The following is an 18,955-nucleotide window of genomic DNA, read 5'->3' as shown; positions in this document are numbered from 1 at the left end:
CCAGGCCGATGTTGCTACATCTCAAACAGCTTTCCCAGGGCGCCTTCCATGTAGTAGTCTGCAGTAAACAGATCCGTGATCTGGGCGAATCCCGAGGGCCCCCGGGCAAATGGATCGGCGCCATGCATGAGCAAGTACTCGACGATGCGTAGATGCCCATTGTGCGCCGCCATGAAGAGCGGATCATCCCTGTTCTCGTGCAGATCGGCCCCGAGGCTCAGCAGCAGCTGGACAATGCGCAAGTGTCCGTTCAAACACCCCAGCCCGAGAGACGTTCGGCAGATGGCATCTTGGCCGACGCCTCGATCGCAGAAGAGCTGCACAATGTCCCAGTGGCCCCGGGAGCAGGCGATGCGGAGTCCAAAGCCGCCCTGAGCGTTGACGTCGGCGCCGTGCTCGACCAGGAACTTGACAACGTCGTAGTGGCCCCGACTCGAGGCTGCCATCAGATTCTGGTTGTGCTGATCGTCGACAGGGGCCCCATGATGATGGAGAACACGAGCAAGGACAAGACGGCCCTGTTGGCAGGCCAGGAACATGGGCTTGCCGTTCTGTGCCCTCGGGTTGGCTCCGTTGGCCAGCAAGTACTCGACCAGATCCAAATGGCCATGGAAAACAGCCCGACAGAGCCCCTCGTCGTCTTCGTAGCGAGTCTCTACCCGGTTGCGAACAAGCAGCTCGACCATTGCCCGATCGCCGCGCTTGCAGCAGAGCAGAAACGCTGTGTTAAGGATGATGCTAAAGTAGTGCCGCTCGATGAGGGCCTGGTCAGCAAAGGCCTTCTTCTCGATGAATGCCCGGAACGACGATCTGGCGATTGCCGAGGTGTCCAGGGCCCCGTCGAAATGCGCCAGGAAGCGCACCAGACAGATGCACTCAACCAGGTGCACATGGCGAAGGGCATCGAGCTCTTCCAGCAGCTGGGCTGCGAGGCCGTGGTGGCCTCGGACGACGGCCAGCAAAAAACACAGATTGATGATGTTGGGCGGCCACACTGCACAGGAACGCAGGGTACGGAAGATGGCGGTGCCGCCTCTCGAGACGACAAAGCAGAGTGGATGGGTGGCCTGCTCGAAGGTGATCATGGAGCCCGAGAGACCTGCAGGCGAGTCGGTCCACAGGATGTTGCGGGTGTCGATAAGAATGCGGCAGACTCTGCGATCGATTTCGCTGCCCAGACGGACCCGCAATGCTCGGGAGGCCTGCCCAAGAGCGAGAAGCGACGGGATATCGGAGCCATGCCGGGCGATCCGGAACAGCAGCTCGTTGGGCAGATCGACGAAGGAGGGGCACATAGGCTGGGCTGGGCAGCGGGGCCGGCGACGGTGCAGATGTGGGCGATATGGATGCTTTGCGAGCCGTGCCGAGGGCAGTGGCCGGTGCTAATGTCTCGGGGTGCGATGGGCCGATCTGTCTCTGAATGCGTCGGATATCTCGGTTTCCAATGCGAAGGAAGTGCTCAACCAAGACCCTTGTTGTCGATCCAACCGACCATCGCTGTCAGGCAAAGTCTGCATCGGTGCAGAGTTTTTCTCGTCCGTCCGTCCGTCCGTCTGTTCGTCCGTTCCAGAGTTCGACCCAGCTGGATCACCAGCTTCTGCCTGGAAAGGCGATCATGCCGGCCAATCCCAGAATCAACCACCTCGGAAGAACGGCCGGCTCCCGTGCCGCTCTGCCAGGCTTTCACGGGCCAGACTTTCAGACAGCCGACGAGCCAGCGCCGGCCGCCGACAATGCCTCCATCAACCCCGTCTGCTGCGATGCAGAGCAAGAATATATCGAGGTGGGTCGAGTGGTCTATCCCCCTTCCGCTGTTTCGCTTGCCTATCGGGTCCGCACGAGGATGATTCGCTCGCCGAGAAACAGCACGCAGGAATGGTAACGCAGCGAACCGTGGCTTGACGCCCGATGCGACACTTCATCGGCTCCAAACCCAAACGGCTTGCAGCGAGAGCGGCCTCGGCGAGTTCCGAAAGGATCCGCTCGGCTTTATCGTCCGACTGACCTCCGAGTCGACTCAGTACTATGCCGGCAACGTATGTAGTCCAGCCTGACGATGCATAGCAGTCGAGCAGCCGAGCAATCGAGCAGCCGAGCAGTCGAGCATCACGGGCATGTGTTTCAGACTTATCCAATGTTGCTTTCGCCGGTGCTTCTGTTGGTGTCGCCCGTCGCTGCACATTCCGGACCAACAGGGATGGCAGTCGTATCGGGACTACATCGGCACCCGCATCATGTTCATGCAGTACGCTGCCGAGATCAAGTCGTCCCTTCTGGCTTCGCCAAAACGTAGGTCGTCTCCTCCCACCAGACCGCAGACTCGACTGGCCAAACCGCAGACTCGGCCAGCCAGATCAGATCCCCGCCGTTCGATCGATCCGTAACCAGGTCGCTTCTCCGCGAACAGTCCAGAAATCGATTCAGAGCTTTGCTCTCGCCAGATACAACCTGGAGACAGACCATAAACTAAACTTTGAGGATATGGAGAAGGAGTATTACGCCAAGGCTTCGCAAATCATCGACAAGCTCATTGCGAACATGACTTCGATCACCACCGTGCGGTACGGAGCCCTGTGGCACTGGCGGAATGTCGTTCTCGTGCCTGGCTTACGAAGACACAGCAGAGGGGAGGCTCTCTATTGACTCCGGCTGGACTTTGCTTTCAGATTCATTGCCTTTATGACCGGCAACATGCTGATGCGGCTCTATCATCAGGGAATACACATTCGCGAGAGCGAGTGGCGCATGGTACGGGCAAATGCCTGCTCGTGGCGCTCCGAGGTCACTCCCTGCATTGATGGCATCGAGTACAGAGGCGGCGAAGAGGAGGATATTGGCTGCAGAAGCTCGATTTGCCACCGACACTATTGATAATCCATCATACATCTTGCCGGTGAACTGGGATCCAGCTTCAAGAAACTGCCAAGCTTGCCGAGAAGAAGGGGCTATCGCTGATCGTTCTGCCATGCCACAAATCGCACATCGATTATCTTGTCATCAGGTACGGACTCTAAATGCGAACTGGAACGCTGGTCCAGGTGATGTGAAGATGGGCCTGTCCTCTGCTTGCATGATTGCCCCTGGCATGATTGCTCCTCGCAGCCGACCAACGATCCGTTGCGCTTCAAGCTCTAATCAGGCCAATGTGTTCTTTGGTGGCTGGCATGCCTACAATCTCCAGCTATGTATTTTATCGATTTGGACTGGCCCTGCCCCATATTGCTGCCGGCGACAACCTCGATCTCCCGGTTATCGGCCCGCTGCTTCGATCGGCCGGGGCCTTCTTTATCCGTCGCAAGTGGAACGACGACGCACTATACACCACCATCATGAGGGAATACATTGAGGTATGCTCCCACCGCAGCCTCGACCGCGAATGGATAGATGATTTCCGTAAAACGGTGATCAAGTGCTCTGGGCCTTGCCCATCGAACGCAGCGACCCGTGCTCCTGACCCTTCTGTACCCTCGCTGTCCTTGATGCGGATATATGTACATTTGAGCACTAGCTGCTCTTGTTGAGGGGCTACAACATTGAAGTGTTTATCGAAGGCACCCGTAGTCGCATCGGCAAGCTGCTCCAGCCAAAGCTGGGAATCCTGAAGATCATAATGGATGCTGTGATGAACAGGCGGGTGCGCGACTGTTTGATTGTGCCAATGAGTATCGGCTACGATAAGGTGGGTCCATGTCGCTAGCTGAGGGTTATGCTCTATTCCTAGGTGTGCGGCAGAATTGATTTTCAAACAGGCGAGCGTATATCCATATCTGTCCGTCGATGTCTTTGTCTATCCGTTGCCCTTGTCTATCCATTATTGCTATGCACACCGGTTGGGTCTGTGAGAATTAATCTACCCCACCCGTGCGCTTTGGTAGGTAATCGAGACCGAGTCATACGTCCACGAGCTTCTCGGACGCGAGAAGGAAAAGGAGAGTCTCTATCAGCTCTTCAGTAGCGCGAACGTGCTGAACGTAAGTTTCATCTCAATTACTCAGCGCCCTATGTGCTATGCGTGGTGGGGCGGTTGCTACCACTATGGCAGACTTCCCGATCCATATCATATGGACTGCTGAATATGAATGTCAACACCAATCTCCAGCTCAAGTGGGGGCGAGTCGACATCCGCTTCTCTCAGATCTTTTCCCTGCGGGAGTACATCGAGGAACAGATCAAGAGTCGCGGGTAAGTCGAGGTATCCAAGGATACGGTTCGAACTGGGGGCAGGACACCAATGGTTCATCTGCCCAAAGCCGACTGGGGATACCAAAGACTCATCATCAATGGCGTGCTCTCAGAGATACATTTGATCCAGTGAACCAGTCCAAGGACCATGATGTACTGCTCCAAGCGCTAGGATTCCGGTAAGGACGAGGCCATCTGATGGGATTACCGAAGCCGATTGACGGATGCTATATCTAATGAGGCTGGCACTGCTCGCTTATCAGAGTGCTCAGCGATATCAACTCGGTCAGCGTTGTTATGCCAACAGCGCTCGGTAAGTGCGGATTCCTGTGCTCCCAGCAGCGAGCCCCCAGTAGCCAGCTCCGAGCCTGAGCTGGGTATGGGGAGGGACACGATGACTAATCTATTATCTTGCTGATTCTTGTTTTGTCCTTCAGTTGGCACTGTCATCCTGACGCTCCGTGGCCGTGGCGTGGGCAGAGATGAGGTATGGTGGACTGGTGGCTTGGGAAAAATCCAGTTTCCATGCAGGACACGATCATGACCAACAAAGCATCCTTGACGGAGATGGTGGCCAATGCAACGCAGAGGTGCCCGAAGGAGAGTGGTGTTAATCCAATGCTCGCTTATCAGCTGATTCGAAAGGTCGACTGGCTCCGAAATGAGATTGCGTCCAAAGGTGGCAACGTTGCTGACTTTGGCGGCATGACGACGGGCATGATCGTGGACCGAGCAATCCACGACCTGAAGCATCTGATTGGGCATCGAATGGATCTTTTGGAGCCTGTGTTCTTCCCACTGAAGCGGTTCGAGCTCAGCCTTTACCGCAATCAAGTCATTCACTTGTTTGTGCCCGAGGGTGAGTGTTGTGTCAGCAAGGAGGGTGATGGGAGCGCGCAGCGTGAGTGCAATGCCCTGGTCGAGGGCAGTGAGACATCCTGCCGTGACATCACGATAACTCAAGCCTCGCGTTGGTATGTCGCTGGATTGCGACGCATCTAGCAATCGTGGCCACGTCCATCTACACCAAGATCAAGTACGGAGGGCCGATTGTGCAACAGCGTCTGCCCTACCACCCAACACTCTTTGAAGAGGCATCGTTCTTGTCGCACCTGCTCAAGGGCGAGTTTATCTATGGGCCCAGTGGCATGGACAAGAACCTGGATGCGGCAGTGCGATCGCTCCACGATGCCAAGGTCATATCCATCGAGGAGGATCCAGGCGACATATATGGTGTTCCGAGCAGTTACGAAAGCACAAGATTGCACAAGACTGTTTGGGTGTCGCTGAGCTCTGAAGAGCGCAAAAAGGGCCGTGAGACGTTCGGTAAGTTGTGCTGCCGCCTGATGGGGGAGGGAGGGATGACTCTGGAATGTGCCTTGGAGGGCCGACTCCTGCTTGTATGGCATGGCCCCTTGCGACTGTTCACTTCTGACCTGCGGTCGCTGCCCAGATTTCTTTTGTTTCTTGTTGTGGCCGTTCATCGAAGCATACTGGCTTGCAGCCGTCAGCCTGTTCGTCATCGTGCCGGACACCTTGCCGCGGTCTCGGAGTCATGACGCAGAGATTCCGCCAGAAGATCGGCTGGATGAGAGCTGCTGGGTCGAGGAGAAGGAGTTTCTGGATCGCGCCCAGGCGTTTGGCAAGACACTGTACTTTGAAGGTGAGTTTACATGTGGTGAGCGGCAATGTGGTAGTTCTGGCCGTGGTCTGACCAACGTCATGCCTGCTGGCTCCCAGGCGATATCTCGTACTTTGAATCAGTCAACAAGGAAACGATCAAGAATGCCATCACTCGTCTGATGGAGATGGGGGTGCTGCTGTGCCGCAAGTTCATTCCGGTTCCTGGAAGCAGCAGCGAGGACAACGAGCTTCCACGGCCAATGGAGCTTCCATCGGTTGAGCCGACGGTGCGACCAAACCAACCAAAGACACCCAAGCCGGCGCTGCCAAGTGTGAAGTCCTATCTGGCGGTCCACCCCAATTGGCTCCCGCCAGAGAACCTCCCTCCGGTGAGGCTTGGTAGCTCGGAGCAGCATCTGGAATCGGTGCATGATCAGTGGGTCCGACACAAGCCTGCAGGCAAGCTGTGGGAACTATGCGAGCACATCAGCACCTTCCGACGGGAAGGCAAAAACCGCCGCGACACCGAGACCGTGTCGATGCGGGTGCTGAGACTTGCTCGCATCGCAGCGCAGGCGATCAAATCGGGACGCACTGCGGATATGGGATCCGGTGCGTCCACGGGCGGCCAGCGTAAGCCTGGAGTGGGCGGCAGCGAATCGAGCCCTGTTGAGGAGGCAGGACAAGTTGATGGTGCGGCGGGTCGCGCAACCAAGCACGAGCGATCCAAGCTCTAGTCCGCCTCGAGTATGGCCGGTGCAGGCACGGTGCCCGTCAACGCTGAGAATCGGCCACTCCGAGCCCACAGCGCATACTGCATGTTCGGGAATACATCGCTCTGGTCGGAACGAGACCATGATTCCTACAGACTCTCCAGCCCGCCCAATCGCCGCCTTGTGCGACGGCGGGTGTGGCGCTCCCCACACTCGTCCCGGTTGAGCGTGCTGCGCGCCAAGCCACGCGCGGCTGGGCGGATTTGAGCGTCGCCCCCCGCCGCCCCGAACTTGTCCTTCATCCCAGCCTGCTCTTCCCCGGTCTGCCCAGCAACTCCATCGCCATGTCCAACCCCCGTGTTTTCTTCGACGTCAGCGCCGGCGGCCAGCGTCTCGGCCGCATCGTCATGGAGGTAAGCACCGCTGCTGCTTGAGGGATCTTGCATCTGGTGCCGGTCGGCTTGCTCGGGGTGGCGGAGACGAGATTCCGCTTCTTGTCTCGGAATCTCGCTTGCCACCCGAGATCTCGGTGTCTGGGGGGTGTCGCCGTCCTTTCGCCACATGGCTTGCGCCGTGGCAGCCTGATCTGCAGCGTCGTGTGTGCACTCCGGGCATAGCCTGTTGCTCCCCGCTCTCTGACTGTCGTCGGCGTCATCCAGATCGCCGCGCTGCCTCGGCAAGGTGTCTGGGATTGCTCTTGCATGTTGCTAACGTCTTCACGGCCTCCCCTTGCAGCTCCGTGCCGATGTCGTCCCCAAGACTGGTAAGCATTTGCTTGACTGTGCAGTGTCGCAGTCGCGATCGACATCGACATCGACATCGACATCGGCAACTTGGCCGCCATGCTCACGGCGACGTGCCATCTCCCTTGCTCCTCCTGTGTTCGGACTGTAGCTGAGAACTTCCGTGCCCTCGTAAGTGAAGTGACCAGGCTGCTGCTGGCGACCGCTCTGCACCCGGTCCCACCTGGCCGTCGTGCTGATCATACTGTTTGGACGCGCCATACTCACTATGTGTCTTTTTGTTGCCACAGTGCACTGGCGAGAAGGGCTTTGGCTTCGCTGGCTCCTCGTTCCACCGTGTCATTCCCGGCTTCATGTGAGTGTGCTGCTGCTTCGACTCTTGTGCGGAGGCTTTGGCTTCGTCCATTCATGTCCTAGAACGTGTCCGTGTCCGTGTCGGTATGGCTCTGACACTGTTTGTTTCTTGTCCTCCAGGTGCCAGGGCGGTAAATATCCAGGCCTTCCCCGTGGCTACGCTGCGATCTACATGTCCAGAAACTGACTCTCTCTGCTTCTACCCAGGTGACTTTACCAACCACAACGGCACTGGTGGCCGCTCCATTTACGGTGCTCGCTTCAACGACGAGAACTTCCAGCTCAAGCACACTGGCGCTGGCATTCTCTCCATGGCCAACGCCGGCCCCAACACCAACGGCTCGCAGTTCTTCATCTGCACCGCCGAGACCGCCTGGCTGAACGGCCGCCACGTCGTCTTTGGCTCTGTCGTCGAGGGTCTGGATGTTGTCCAGAAGGTCGAGTCCTACGGCTCGTCCTCTGGCTCCACCAAGGCCAAGATCGTCATCGATGCCTCCGGCCAGTTGTAAAGCATAATCGCTTAGTTCCTGATACCCTGCATCTGCAGCGTGTCTGTGCTTTGTTCAAACTGTAATATACAGCGTGTTTACGAGCAGACTATGGATCGGTCGTATTGGGGAGATGATCCAGTTGGGTCGGGCACAGAGTTTTCCCCGCCAGGACGTCTCGCGATGCGCTGTCGTAGCTGTGCTTTTACTCGAGTCTCGGATACATCAGATCTGGCCGCCGACTTGCACTCAACCAGATCTCAACACCACATCTGGGCCACGTGAGGATACAGTCGGTCCAGCAAGAAACGGGGCAGTCACTTTCTGGCTTCAGCGGCCCGCAGCCTGCCGAACTTCCGTAGGCCCCAATGAGCAAGCCGTGAGATTGTTTCCCGTCCTGGTTGGCAATCGAGTGGCCAGCGCGCGATAACAAAATATTTGATCAATCGTCAAAAACACGGGTGTCTCGTTTTTATTGGATCTGCTGCGCGCCCTCGTTTTCTTCCAGCCAGCCGCAAAATCCAGTGCTGCCCTTCCGCCCGATCCACCCCAGCCTGTCCATCCGCAAGCCGCTGCATCTTTGCCCACCATGGCCTTCCGCTTCACCCAGACCCTCGCCAAGAACCCCCGAGTCTACTTTGATGTCTCTGCCGGCACCAACAAGCTCGGCCGCGTTGTGATGGAGGTGTGTCTGCGTTGGATCGGTCCATGTCCGTCATCTCGATCAACGACCGATCAGGAGGACGGCATCCGGCTTTGCCGAGCATGATGGATGCATCTTTCCGACATCGACACTCACTCCCTATCCGACGTGGTCACTTCGTGGATCGACTCATGTCCTCCCCCAACAGCTTCGCGCCGACGTCGTCCCCAAGACCGGTTCGTATTCGATCGATCGAGCGCAGCCTGCGGATGGCGAAGCCTCGCCAGAGCAGTCGATATCTAGAGTGGGGCAGTGTTTGTTCAGCGAACCGTGCGGCTGACGCCATCTCCTCAACTTGGACTCCAAACCATCGGCCATGGTCCCTAGCTGAGAACTTCCGTGCTCTTGTGAGTATCTGTCGAGATTGAGTCGTTTTGTTTGAGCACGGCCATCATGTTCATGCGTGGTACCCATCCCGGCTTGCGGCTTGTGGCTGATGTGCATGTCCTCGTTTCTGGTCTCGATCACAGTGCACTGGAGAGAAGGGCTTTGGATACGCCGGCTCGTCATTCCATCGAGTCATTCCCGGATTCATGTGAGTATCGGTACCCTGGTTCGCAAGGACTCACGGCATGTACGCCGCGGATCGATCATCGAGGGGACTCGTGGTTCGCTCTGGCCGGGTTGCAATGTTCACGACGTAACCCCTGTTCGCTGATACCACCGTCGTTGTAGGTGCCAAGGAGGTGAGTTTGGAGCCATGATCAGCATCGTGGCTTGGTGCAAGACGCATCGATTGATGTGATCTGCGAGTGCAATGCGGTCGTCGGACTCTTCTTAACCGACTGTTCGTTGTCCAGGCGACTTTACCAACCACAACGGCACTGGTGGCAAATCAATCTACGGTGCTCGCTTCAACGACGAGAACTTCCAGCTCAAGCACACTGGCGCTGGCATTCTCTCCATGGCCAACGCCGGCCCCAACACCAACGGCTCGCAGTTCTTCATCTGCACCGCCGAGACCACCTGGCTGAACGGCCGCCACGTCGTCTTTGGCTCTGTCGTCGAGGGTCTGGATGTTGTCAAGAAGATCGAGTCCTACGGCTCGTCCTCTGGCTCCACCAAGGCCAAGATCGTCATTGACGCTGCTGGTGAGCTGTAATCCAGATACGGTGCCATATGCATAAACCCGAGCAGCGCACTGGAAAGGCAGCTCCCTCGGCAGTGTTGAACTGGAAGGCGTCAATGAATCTGCCCGTGCCAACAATGGCGTTTGAAGCGTTCGAACACAGAGAAACGTATTATTCGGTGGCGTTTTCGAGAGCATAAATATACTCATGTTTATCGCATGAGAATAGAATTGTGCCTCGCTGCGGGATGCTGTGGATGCTGTGGATGCTGTGGATGCTGTAGATGCTGTGGATGCTGTAGATGCTGTGGGTGTTGTAGATGCTGTGGATGCTGTGGATGCTGTGGGTGTTGGTTCACATCACACTTTATTCTCGGTACCAAGTGTACTCGTGCAGACTTGGCTGATGCCGAACGACAAGCTCCTGTTTCGGATCAGTTCGTTATCAGCGTATTTCAATCAGCCTCTACAATTTGGGGCCCAGCATGTCCTCGGGACGGACCCATGCGTCGAATTGCTCAGAGGTCAAGAGACCCAGGGCAAGGGCAGCCTCCTTCAGGGTCGTGCCCTCCTTGTGAGCCTTCTTGGCGACCTTGGCGGAATCTGGCGGGTGGCAGAACTGGTCAATGCTGATGGAAATGGTGCACATAGGGCCGCATCCAGCACTCGAGTCGTTGATACAAGGGCTCGAGCAAGAGAGATGCCACTCCACAGGGCTGTCACGGCGAATGGACCGCAGTGCAAAAGTACATACTTTCGTATCCGATGTGTGGGTTCAGGGCCGTGACCAACATCAAACTCTGCTGCAAGAGCTGCTTGATCTTGTCCTCGTTGGGCTGGATACCCACGACGCAGTTCTTGGTGAATGACACTGCAGCATCCCCGAGAAGACGGATGGACTGCAGCAGGTTGGCGATGAGGACGGGCTTGAAGACGTTGAGCTGAGCAAGGGGCAGCAATGAGCGTACGCAGCAAGACGTGCCGTGAATACCATCACGACGAAGAAAGCAAGGGTCGACTTAGCATCGGGTGGTATTGCCCCGGAGTGGAGTGCCGTGTGCAAGGCGCATGAACATTGGTAGCGACAGAGAGTGGCGTGGTGTGGACGGGCTCTGGGCTCTGTACGAACCTCAAAGTGGCCGTTGGAGCCGGCAACGGTGATGGCGACGTGGTTTCCAAAGACTTGGCTGCAGACCATGGTCATGGCCTCGCACTGGGTCGGGTTGACTTTGCCCGGCATGATCGACGAGCCGGGTTCGTTTTCAGGAAGAGAAAGCTCGCCGAGGCCGCTTCGGGGACCGGATCCTGTGGATGTCGTGAGTGGTGATGAGGCCAAGCAAAGAAATGCACACTTGACGCAGCTGCGATGGCTGATCGATAGCACCGCGCCATACACCGGGTCCGCACTCAGTTCATGCGCGGCGCGAGGTGCAATCGAAACATACCCAGGAATCGGATGTCGTTGGCAATCTTCATCAGCGAGGCAGCGACGGCATTCAAAGCGCCACTCGCCTCGACGATGGCATCATGGGCAGCAAGAGCCTCGAACTTGAGTGCGGAGGCGGAGCAGAATGGTGCCCGTTGCGCGGTGTTATTTGGTTATTCGAAGACACAAACCCAGTTATGCTCAGCAGTCTGGACGACCCTACCTTGTTAGGAGCGGCGGTGAAATGGGTGCCGGTGATTTTTGTGATTTCGGCAGCGACTTTGACGTCAAAGCCCTTCTTCGTGTTGAGACCCTATCGCGATAACGGCGTATCAGTGGCGAGTCAAGATCTACAAAGAGCCCGTCGATAAATGACTGAGCTTGTCAACTCCTACGTCCGAACGATCACGGGGAGATGCAACTTACAGTGCCAACGGCTGTTCCGCCTTGGGCAAGCTGGCTGAGACGGGGAATGGCGGCCTTGACGCGCTCGATGCTGTAAGCAACCTGAGTCGCATAGCCTGAGAACTCTTGGCCCAAGGTCAGGGGAGTGGCATCTTGGCTGAAGGGCCAGGTCCGCATGAGGGACGGGATACAGATACGTATGGCTTGTTATTCGAGGGGGTGATCTTCTGCAGATGGCAGTGTCGGAAGCGAGAGCTTACGTGTGCGTTCTGCCGATCTTGATGATGTGCATCCACTTGTCGGAGCACTCCTGGAGAGCCCGCTGGAGCCCCTGAAGGCCGGGAAGCAGGCGTCGGTTGATTTCCAGGACGGCCGAGATGTGCATGGCCGTGGGGAACCTGGACGACCAAGAAAATCCCGCAGATCAAGATCCGCCGGGTGAGGGTCAGCAGGCGTCGAGTCCCATCCAATGCACCCAGCCCTGCAGAGGCGGGTTCGGGTTGCCATGTCACGGCCCAGCGGCGGCACATACGTGTCGTTCGAGCTCTGACTCATGTTGACGGTGTCGTTGGGATGAACGGGCTTCTGAGTGCCGCGTGTCTGGACGCCGAGAATCTCGTTGGCACGGTTGGCGATGACTTCGTTGACGTTCATGTTGGTCTGGGTACCAGAGCCGGTCTGCCAAATGACCAAGGGGAACTCGTCGTGCAGCTTGCCGGCCAGGATCTGGGGCACGCAGAGCGGATCGCAGGGTTGTGAGAAGCTACTTCCTCGATGCGATTTCAATACTGGCTCGATGCTCGCTGAGAAGGCGGCACCGGTGCGGACAAGGGAGTCGCACCTCGTCGGCCGCCTTGGAGATGGCTTCGCCCAGCTTGTGGTCGAGCCCATAATCGATGTTGACGATGGCGGCGGCCTTCTTGAGAATGGCCATGGCTTCGATAACAGGCTCGGGCATGCGCTCCCGGTGCCCGCCAATCTCAAAGTTCTGGAGAGATCTGCGAACAAGGGAAGACGATCGGTCACATATAGGATGTCAGTAACATGCAACCCGACAATGCCAGGCGATCGCGGATGATATGGCGAGACTTTGAACGCACTAAAGACCATACCTCTGCGTCTGGGCGCCCCAGTAGCGGTTGGCAGGAACCTTGATTTCGCCAAAGGTATCGTGCTCGATTCTGTAGCTCTGGAGAGCCGCGTGTTGATGGAATGAGGGTATGAAGGTATGAAGGTCAGACTGTGGGCTCTCAGATACGAGCCTGGTGCTCCGAGACCACGCATAGCTGATACGATCGCGAGACACGAACATCGGCCATGTCGGTTGTCTTGCTGTGCTGGATCGGGATGTGATGGATTGCTGGAAGAGCAGCTGGATGATGGCAAGTGGTGGGGAGAGTGTCGATGGCGATGTGGGTTGTGGGCAGAGACCCCGGCCGGCTCTCTCGCGGGGTTCTCGCTTGCCCTCGTGGGGCGGCTGTGCTGCCGGCGACGCTGTGTCTGTGTCCTCGCTCCTCGGTGCGACGCCTCGGCGTCAGAGTGACGCGCCGCCGAATCAGCCGGCTGCGCCACATGTCGGGTTCGCCCCAGCAAACGGTGAGTGCTGCGCGCTATGTATTCTGCTCGAGCTTTCACAACCCGACGACGAAAGAGGGAGAAGGAGAGAGACGGCATGGAAGAAGGCGGGTGCATGACGGCAGGACAGAGGCCGGATCGCTGCTGGCTGGCGGTGACCAGCGGTGGTGGGTTGTGGGTTCGTTTGGCGGCGTCGGTTGGATGGCAAATTCGGGATTTGGTTTGCGGCTCGGCGGCCGATCGTGATCCTCTGGCCTTGCACCTCTGATCGCCATCTCGCTCATCTTGACGTCGTCCTGACGTCGTCTTGACATCGTCTTGGCATCGTCCCGAGTCATTTCGCGACATCGTCGTCCCTTCCTGTCCGCCATGTCCGTGCTCCGACGATCGCTTGTGTCGATCAGGGGCAGCTCAAAGCCCAATCACTCCGGTGCCCACAATGACCCTTTGGCCATCTCGATCAGCCCAAGCGGATCGAGAGGACTTTGGCGGGCCGCATCGACCCAACGAGGGCCAGTCACCCCGGCCGCAGGGTTACCGCACTCTCCTGCCTTTTGTCGGGGCCATCTGTCGGTTTCCTCTGCCACCAGCCACACAAACGTGCCATTCCGGCCCACACAGGCCCCGTTTGCAACCACACCCAGCACCCCTTTCCGCCAAATCATGGTCATTGCCAAGTTGCCTGCAACTACGCTGCCTTGGGGATCTTCGCTGGACTTGCCGCTCACTGCTCCGCATCGAGCAGGTCCAGGCCAGTCTCGGGCGATGAGCAGCGCACCTCCCAGACAACCCGATGATTCGGCAGCGACCTCCAAGGGCGGCCTTTGCCAAGTTGAGGTCGATGCAGCAACCAAGCAGACTCTGGCGAATGCAGCCGGTCATCCGGAAAAGCCGGGACTCGATCGGGCCCCACAAATGCCACATGCGGGCTCTGCTGGTCCCGAAACCGTCCGAACGAAGCCGTCGGCATCCGAGCATCCACAGTTTTCGATGGGCTGGTGGAAGGACTGGGCAATCATCTTTGTCATCTTTGGCATCACCGGATCCACGGCCGTGTCGATTGTGCGGCCGTTTCTGAACAATGTCATCGGCATTGAAGGTAAGAGTGTGCACGGACGTCGGGCAGGAGATCAGCGTTTGTCGATGATCACCATCGGTCTGGCCACACGACAGCGATTGTCGATATCTCCCGAGACGATGAAGAAACCCGGCTGATACCGTGTATGCTCCATCAGGCACATTTGCCCAGGGCCCGTGGCTCTTCCGGATCTGCTATCTTATGACGACGCTGCCGTTCTACTCGCTTGTCTTGGTCACTGTGGGCACGCTCTTTGGGCGAGGGGCCTACTTCCGCTACGTTGCCCGGCGAATGTGGGGTCGGTTCATTCCAAGTTCCTGGCGGCCGTGAGCACCAAAATCTCTCTTCGATGATGGGAAGGGAATGGCGATCAACGAGCAAAGACCCGACGTTGAGGATGATTGCCTGAGCTGCAAATGTGGATTACAGCGACAATAAAACAATATCACACCCACCCAATGGAGGGAGTTCTGAGTTTGGCAGGTCGCTTGGCCCGGCCGAAGCTCATTGTTCATCAAGACGGGAGTGTTTCCCTGCTGGATCGACACCGCTGATCGCCGGGACTCTGGCCGGGTCAGGATTCCGCGTCCTTGGGTGGTGGTGATCCCCCTGTCTCCCGACTGGCCTCCTGGCTCTGGCTTGCGATCGCATCTCCCACCGAGGAATCTCTTTCCCATCGCACCGAGAGCCTCCACCATTTCTGATATTCTGCGTCTGTTCATCCTCGTCTCGACTCAGCACCGGCTCGGAACAGTGCCCAGGTTTGGAAACTATGCATTTGTATTTGCCTCATCGCCGAGCTTTTGGGTGCGCGAGGACGTTGGATCTGCCCCATACTGGACATCCCAGCTCACCCAGCCCATGTGGATCTCGATGATGTGTGTCGACAGATGCTACATGCTATTGCCGCTGCCGTGGGCACCATCGTCGTGCTGTTCGCCTTCCTATGGCTTGGCAATCGATGCCATCTCTTGGGCTTTCGATACCCGCCACATGGGGCCATCAGCTTCAGTCTCTCGATGAATATTTGCTTACCCATGGAGGGCCGTTCAAGCGGTTCAACTGAAGACTTTGAGCGATTCCTCGAAGATCACGATTTGATGGCGGAGTGTCCGGTGCTTATAGCTGCCGGATTCACGAACGCCAGATTGGTGGGTCTTGATGGGAGGGAGACGAGCACAGGCCTCGGTCGAACTTTGGGCAAATGCTGATACTTGCTGTTCCAGGTGCTCTTGATGACAGAGGACGAGATGAGGGCCATCGGGCTGACCGTTGGTGCTATGAAGAAAGTCAAGCTGGCACAAACCAACCCATCGACATTGCACATTTGTCTTCCCACCACGGAGTCTGGCCGCCTTGCCAATATCGAATCCAGGGACACATTCGACGAGTTTCTGGCCGAATGGGGATTGGAAAAGTCCAGAGCCGTGTTGGTCGAGAGCGACTTCGACACCATCGATGCTGTGGGTATTGCTGCTCGGTGTGCAAAAGGACTGGCCCGTTGCTGACCATCCGCCTTTGACTCAGGTTTTGGCAATGTCTCGAGGAGACATGGCCCAGATTGGACTCAAAATTGGCGCTCGAAGAAAGATCAGGGTCGCCCAAGGAGCCCTTCGAGCCCACGAGATCGCTCACTCGAAACAGTGTGTCTCCCGCGGCAACGCCGCTCTGCCTGAGATTCGCCTGACCAACCGGGGTCGCAAACGAGGCTCATCTCCTTCCATGACAGCGTCGCCGGCATGGAATCCAAATGAAGAGCCGACACCAAAGCTCCAGCACACTTCAGCTAAACCGAGCATCACAGAGGATGGCACGAGCGAGGAGGTCGTGGCCGATGCAAAGTTTAACCGTGAGCAAGATCCCGAGCCGAAATACTTTGGCCCTGAGCACTATACACCTGCCGAGATCATTCCCGACTGGGAATGTCGCCTTGAATGTCAGAGGCACGATGTTTTCATCAGGTACGGTCATGGGGTGCTCTTCATATTTCAGCCTGGATAGTGCCCTAGACTCACGTCAGCGTTCATAGCTACCGGGTTGCAAGCGAAAGCGACAAGGCAAATCTGTTGCTTAGTGCGCTCATATCCAACAAGAGAAGCCAGAGTTCCCTCCATCCCTATCTCGACCATTTGTGCCTTTGTAATGGGCAAAATTGGGAGGATGGCTTCATCAACGGGCTGCATCGTTCTCCTGTGATTGTGCTATTGTTGTCCGAAGAGGGGCTGAAACGCACCCTGAAGGCGCACCTCTACGCCGACAATCAATTCCTTGAGGTGAGCCGATCATGTGGGCAAGGTCAACGAGAACTGATTCTGACGCAGACGAACTACATAATAGGTTCAACACGCCTTGAAGCTCATCAAAGACCCAGAAACGAGGAAGTTTGTAATATTGCAGCCAATATTCATTTGGTGAACAGTCCGCGTGGGAGATGGGCTATTTTCAAGGAAATATTTTCCGGATCCAAAAGACTTTCCCGACTATCCTCCTCTCCATAAGAGCAGTCCCTTGTTTGACGGACGTCCGATGACGATTCGTAGGACATTTAATGAGCTCTTGAAGCTCCAAGCACTCGATGCTGTCGATGGAAATGCTCTCAAGAGGTAAGTCGGGTGAGGAACAAGAGGCACCGCGATTTGAGTACTTCAATAACCGGGAGCGGATCTGCCACCAGCCATGTTCCAAGCATCCGGGAGTTGATCACCAAGACAGAAAGAGCCAGAAAGAATGGCGAAGTGTATCATCAAAGTGGTGCGATTGTGCTCAATGCAGCAGAGATCGAGGCCTTGATGGCTCTCCTCATGCCTTTGAACTCGGAGCAGGATCGCCGATCACTTGAGAGACTGTATGTCGAGGGCACTCGCCAGTGGCTGTTCGACCAAACCACCGACTGGGTCAACCAGGATACCACCGACACTGTCCTGTGGGTCACGGCTGTTGCTGGAGTGGGCAAGTCTGTCGCTGCCGCCCAGATCGCCAACATCCTCACTGCATCCAACCAGCTGGTGTCGGCGCTGTTCCTCAAGTACAACGACACTCGCAAGAGCGATCCACGAGTGGTGCTGAACACCATCGCATACGGTCTGTGCAAGTGGTACTCTCCAATCGGCCGCAAGCTGCTCGATGCTGGCCACTCCAAGGACAGTCTCGACAAGATGAGCATTCCTGATCTGTTCAAGGCCGTGATTGCCGATCCACTCGGAGCCATCGGCGACTACAGACCCAAGGGATCGGTGATGGTCCTGGTGGATGCACTCGACGAGTGCTCTCCGCGCGACCAGCTGCTCAGTCTGCTTGCCTGGCGCTTCGTCGAGCTGAACAAGACCCGTCCGTGGCTCAAGTTGCTGCTGACATCCCGACCCGAGGAGGACATCAAGGCAGCATTCGATGGAGTCCCGACCAAGACGATCGAGCCCTCGAGCGAGGAGAACATCCTTGACCTCGAGGTGTACATCCACCACCGACTCCGAGTGCATGACACTCTCAGTGACTCGGACCGCACCGAGGCAGTCGCCATCCTGCTGGACCAGTCCAAGACATTCGTGTGGATCAACCTGATCCTCAACACCGTCGACGCAGCATCCACAGACGGCCCAGTGACACTCGCCACGATCAAGGACATCAACGATAGCGCCGCCGATGTCGGGCAGCTGTACCACAAGACATTTGCCAAGATCCACTCGCAGTCGAGCCACCCGGCCGAGCTGGTCGCGGTGGTGTCGGCAATTGCCACAGCCCAGTCGATCCTGACCCCGCAGATCATCGCCCATGTGTTTGGACTCGAGATCGGGGTCGTTCGCGAGTGTCTCAAGGGCCTCAGTCTGGTCCTCGATCCTGGCGCCAATGGACTGGGTCCCCGAGGCAGCCCGTCCACCAATACCGAGGTCAAGTTCAACCACAAGTCGGTGGCGGACTATCTCCTCGGCGATGCATCGACTGGCCATCCGTGGCATGTGTCGACTTCGTTCCACACGGTGTTTGCCAAGGGATGTCTCGGAGTGATCCTCTCGCACGAGCCAGTGATCAACATCTGCGAGATCTTCGAGTTCCACGACAAGATCCCAGACCTCGAGGACAGGGTCGCAGCCAAGATCACACCGTCGCTGCGATACAGCGTCGCCCACTGGATCACACACTTTGTGTGGTGTGTGGAAGGAGTGGCCGAGTCGAGTCCGGTGTGGCAGTCGGCCGAGATGGTCGATGTGGCAGCGGTGCTCACTCGGTTCGTCAAGACCCATGTATTCTTCTGGCTCGAGTGTGTGTCGCTCACACATGTGGTCAAGCCGATCATCGAGCAACTGGCTGTGCTGCGAGGAGTGACCAACATGGCACCCAGCACCATCGTCGACGACACCACGAAGGAACTGGTCAAGGACACGTATCGATTCATCCGCGAGTTTGCCGATCCGATCATTGCGAGTGCGCCACAGGTGTACAACTCGGGGTATGCATTCACACCGAAGGAGACGGCGATCTACAAGACATATGCCACCCAGCTCGAGGACAAGATCCCGTTCCTGGTCACAGCCGGTCCAGCACCCACCTGGGATCCGTGTGTGATGACAATTACTGGACATGAAGGTGGAGTGAGCTCAC

At 57.2% G+C, this 18,955-nt stretch overlaps 7 protein-coding genes across 7 annotated transcripts; 5 read left to right on the top strand and 2 right to left on the bottom strand.

Annotated features, from left to right (window-relative positions):
• Positions 1-98: 98 nt before the first annotated feature.
• BJ171DRAFT_400371 (ankyrin repeat-containing domain protein) lies at positions 99-686 on the bottom strand (the record flags this gene model as incomplete). The annotated part of the gene is made up of 1 exon (XM_053107205.1): positions 99-686. A coding segment is annotated over one exon (588 nt), but the record flags the coding sequence as incomplete, so codon positions are not given.
• A 1,275-nt stretch (positions 687-1,961) lies between these two features.
• On the top strand, positions 1,962-6,561 carry BJ171DRAFT_70140 (putative acyltransferase). The gene is made up of 16 exons (XM_053115822.1): positions 1,962-2,036; positions 2,196-2,289; positions 2,408-2,561; positions 2,667-2,748; positions 2,910-3,001; positions 3,182-3,347; positions 3,509-3,679; positions 3,876-3,971; positions 4,100-4,182; positions 4,296-4,361; positions 4,446-4,495; positions 4,620-4,669; positions 4,816-5,041; positions 5,185-5,508; positions 5,636-5,845; positions 5,923-6,561. The coding sequence occupies exons 2-16, from the start codon at positions 2,235-2,237 to the stop codon at positions 6,540-6,542; spliced, it is 2,445 nt and encodes an 814-aa protein (XP_052967306.1). The 5' UTR covers positions 1,962-2,036; positions 2,196-2,234; the 3' UTR covers positions 6,543-6,561.
• Positions 6,562-6,827: 266 nt separating this feature from the next.
• Positions 6,828-8,210, top strand: BJ171DRAFT_501438 (cyclophilin-like domain-containing protein). Its single transcript, XM_053110665.1, has 6 exons — positions 6,828-6,931; positions 7,254-7,281; positions 7,413-7,432; positions 7,552-7,616; positions 7,736-7,746; positions 7,823-8,210. The coding sequence occupies exons 1-6, from the start codon at positions 6,863-6,865 to the stop codon at positions 8,122-8,124; spliced, it is 495 nt and encodes a 164-aa protein (XP_052967305.1). The 5' UTR covers positions 6,828-6,862; the 3' UTR covers positions 8,125-8,210.
• Positions 8,211-8,586: 376 nt separating this feature from the next.
• On the top strand, positions 8,587-10,112 carry BJ171DRAFT_501436 (putative peptidyl-prolyl cis-trans isomerase). The gene is made up of 6 exons (XM_053110664.1): positions 8,587-8,788; positions 8,955-8,982; positions 9,134-9,153; positions 9,277-9,341; positions 9,482-9,492; positions 9,607-10,112. Exons 1-6 carry the CDS (start codon positions 8,693-8,695, stop codon positions 9,906-9,908), a joined length of 522 nt encoding a protein of 173 aa, XP_052967304.1. The 5' UTR covers positions 8,587-8,692; the 3' UTR covers positions 9,909-10,112.
• Positions 10,113-10,223: 111 nt separating this feature from the next.
• Positions 10,224-13,073, bottom strand: BJ171DRAFT_501434 (fumarate hydratase). The gene is made up of 11 exons (XM_053110663.1): positions 13,017-13,073; positions 12,819-12,895; positions 12,548-12,704; positions 12,239-12,432; positions 11,967-12,104; positions 11,728-11,863; positions 11,525-11,614; positions 11,321-11,423; positions 11,005-11,180; positions 10,630-10,816; positions 10,224-10,478 (listed from the first exon to the last, which is right to left on the bottom strand). Exons 1-11 carry the CDS (start codon positions 13,023-13,025, stop codon positions 10,342-10,344), a joined length of 1,404 nt encoding a protein of 467 aa, XP_052967303.1. The 5' UTR covers positions 13,026-13,073; the 3' UTR covers positions 10,224-10,341.
• Positions 13,074-13,380: 307 nt separating this feature from the next.
• Positions 13,381-14,920, top strand: BJ171DRAFT_501433 (uncharacterized protein). Its single transcript, XM_053110662.1, has 2 exons — positions 13,381-14,380; positions 14,517-14,920. The coding sequence occupies exons 1-2, from the start codon at positions 13,651-13,653 to the stop codon at positions 14,687-14,689; spliced, it is 903 nt and encodes a 300-aa protein (XP_052967302.1). The 5' UTR covers positions 13,381-13,650; the 3' UTR covers positions 14,690-14,920.
• Positions 14,921-14,936: 16 nt separating this feature from the next.
• BJ171DRAFT_70077 (uncharacterized protein) lies at positions 14,937-16,988 on the top strand. The gene is made up of 6 exons (XM_053115821.1): positions 14,937-15,120; positions 15,250-15,510; positions 15,586-15,822; positions 15,887-16,320; positions 16,389-16,632; positions 16,697-16,988. The coding sequence occupies exons 2-6, from the start codon at positions 15,250-15,252 to the stop codon at positions 16,772-16,774; spliced, it is 1,254 nt and encodes a 417-aa protein (XP_052967301.1). The 5' UTR covers positions 14,937-15,120; the 3' UTR covers positions 16,775-16,988.
• Positions 16,989-18,955: the final 1,967 nt, after the last annotated feature.

The sequence above is a fragment of the Polychytrium aggregatum genome, assembly GCF_025602895.1.
Source record: "Polychytrium aggregatum strain JEL109 chromosome Unknown BJ171scaffold_15, whole genome shotgun sequence".
In the NCBI taxonomy this organism is placed as follows: domain Eukaryota; kingdom Fungi; phylum Chytridiomycota; class Chytridiomycetes; order Polychytriales; genus Polychytrium; species Polychytrium aggregatum.
This window is presented reverse-complemented; position numbering and strand designations above follow the sequence as displayed.

Coding starts and splice junctions, on each gene's coding strand:
- BJ171DRAFT_70140 (XM_053115822.1), top strand. CDS start 2,235: ATGTTCATGCAGTACGCTGCCGAGATCAAGTCGTCCCTTCTGGCTTCG. Junction 3,972..4,099: donor GTAGCGCGAACGTGCTGAAC/GTAAGTTTCATC, acceptor ACCAATCTCCAG/CTCAAGTGGGGGCGAGTCGA. Junction 5,846..5,922: donor CAAGACACTGTACTTTGAAG/GTGAGTTTACAT, acceptor GCTGGCTCCCAG/GCGATATCTCGTACTTTGAA.
- BJ171DRAFT_501438 (XM_053110665.1), top strand. CDS start 6,863: ATGTCCAACCCCCGTGTTTTCTTCGACGTCAGCGCCGGCGGCCAGCGT. Junction 6,932..7,253: donor TCGGCCGCATCGTCATGGAG/GTAAGCACCGCT, acceptor CTCCCCTTGCAG/CTCCGTGCCGATGTCGTCCC. Junction 7,282..7,412: donor CGATGTCGTCCCCAAGACTG/GTAAGCATTTGC, acceptor TTCGGACTGTAG/CTGAGAACTTCCGTGCCCTC.
- BJ171DRAFT_501436 (XM_053110664.1), top strand. CDS start 8,693: ATGGCCTTCCGCTTCACCCAGACCCTCGCCAAGAACCCCCGAGTCTAC. Junction 8,983..9,133: donor CGACGTCGTCCCCAAGACCG/GTTCGTATTCGA, acceptor CATGGTCCCTAG/CTGAGAACTTCCGTGCTCTT. Junction 9,154..9,276: donor CTGAGAACTTCCGTGCTCTT/GTGAGTATCTGT, acceptor TCTCGATCACAG/TGCACTGGAGAGAAGGGCTT.
- BJ171DRAFT_501434 (XM_053110663.1), bottom strand. Junction 12,433..12,547: donor TCTCCAAGGCGGCCGACGAG/GTGCGACTCCCT, acceptor TGCGTGCCCCAG/ATCCTGGCCGGCAAGCTGCA. Junction 11,615..11,727: donor GCGGAACAGCCGTTGGCACT/GTAAGTTGCATC, acceptor TTATCGCGATAG/GGTCTCAACACGAAGAAGGG.
- BJ171DRAFT_501433 (XM_053110662.1), top strand. CDS start 13,651: ATGTCCGTGCTCCGACGATCGCTTGTGTCGATCAGGGGCAGCTCAAAG. Junction 14,381..14,516: donor CAATGTCATCGGCATTGAAG/GTAAGAGTGTGC, acceptor ATGCTCCATCAG/GCACATTTGCCCAGGGCCCG.
- BJ171DRAFT_70077 (XM_053115821.1), top strand. CDS start 15,250: ATGCTACATGCTATTGCCGCTGCCGTGGGCACCATCGTCGTGCTGTTC. Junction 15,823..15,886: donor ACTTCGACACCATCGATGCT/GTGGGTATTGCT, acceptor CCTTTGACTCAG/GTTTTGGCAATGTCTCGAGG. Junction 16,321..16,388: donor AGGCACGATGTTTTCATCAG/GTACGGTCATGG, acceptor CAGCGTTCATAG/CTACCGGGTTGCAAGCGAAA.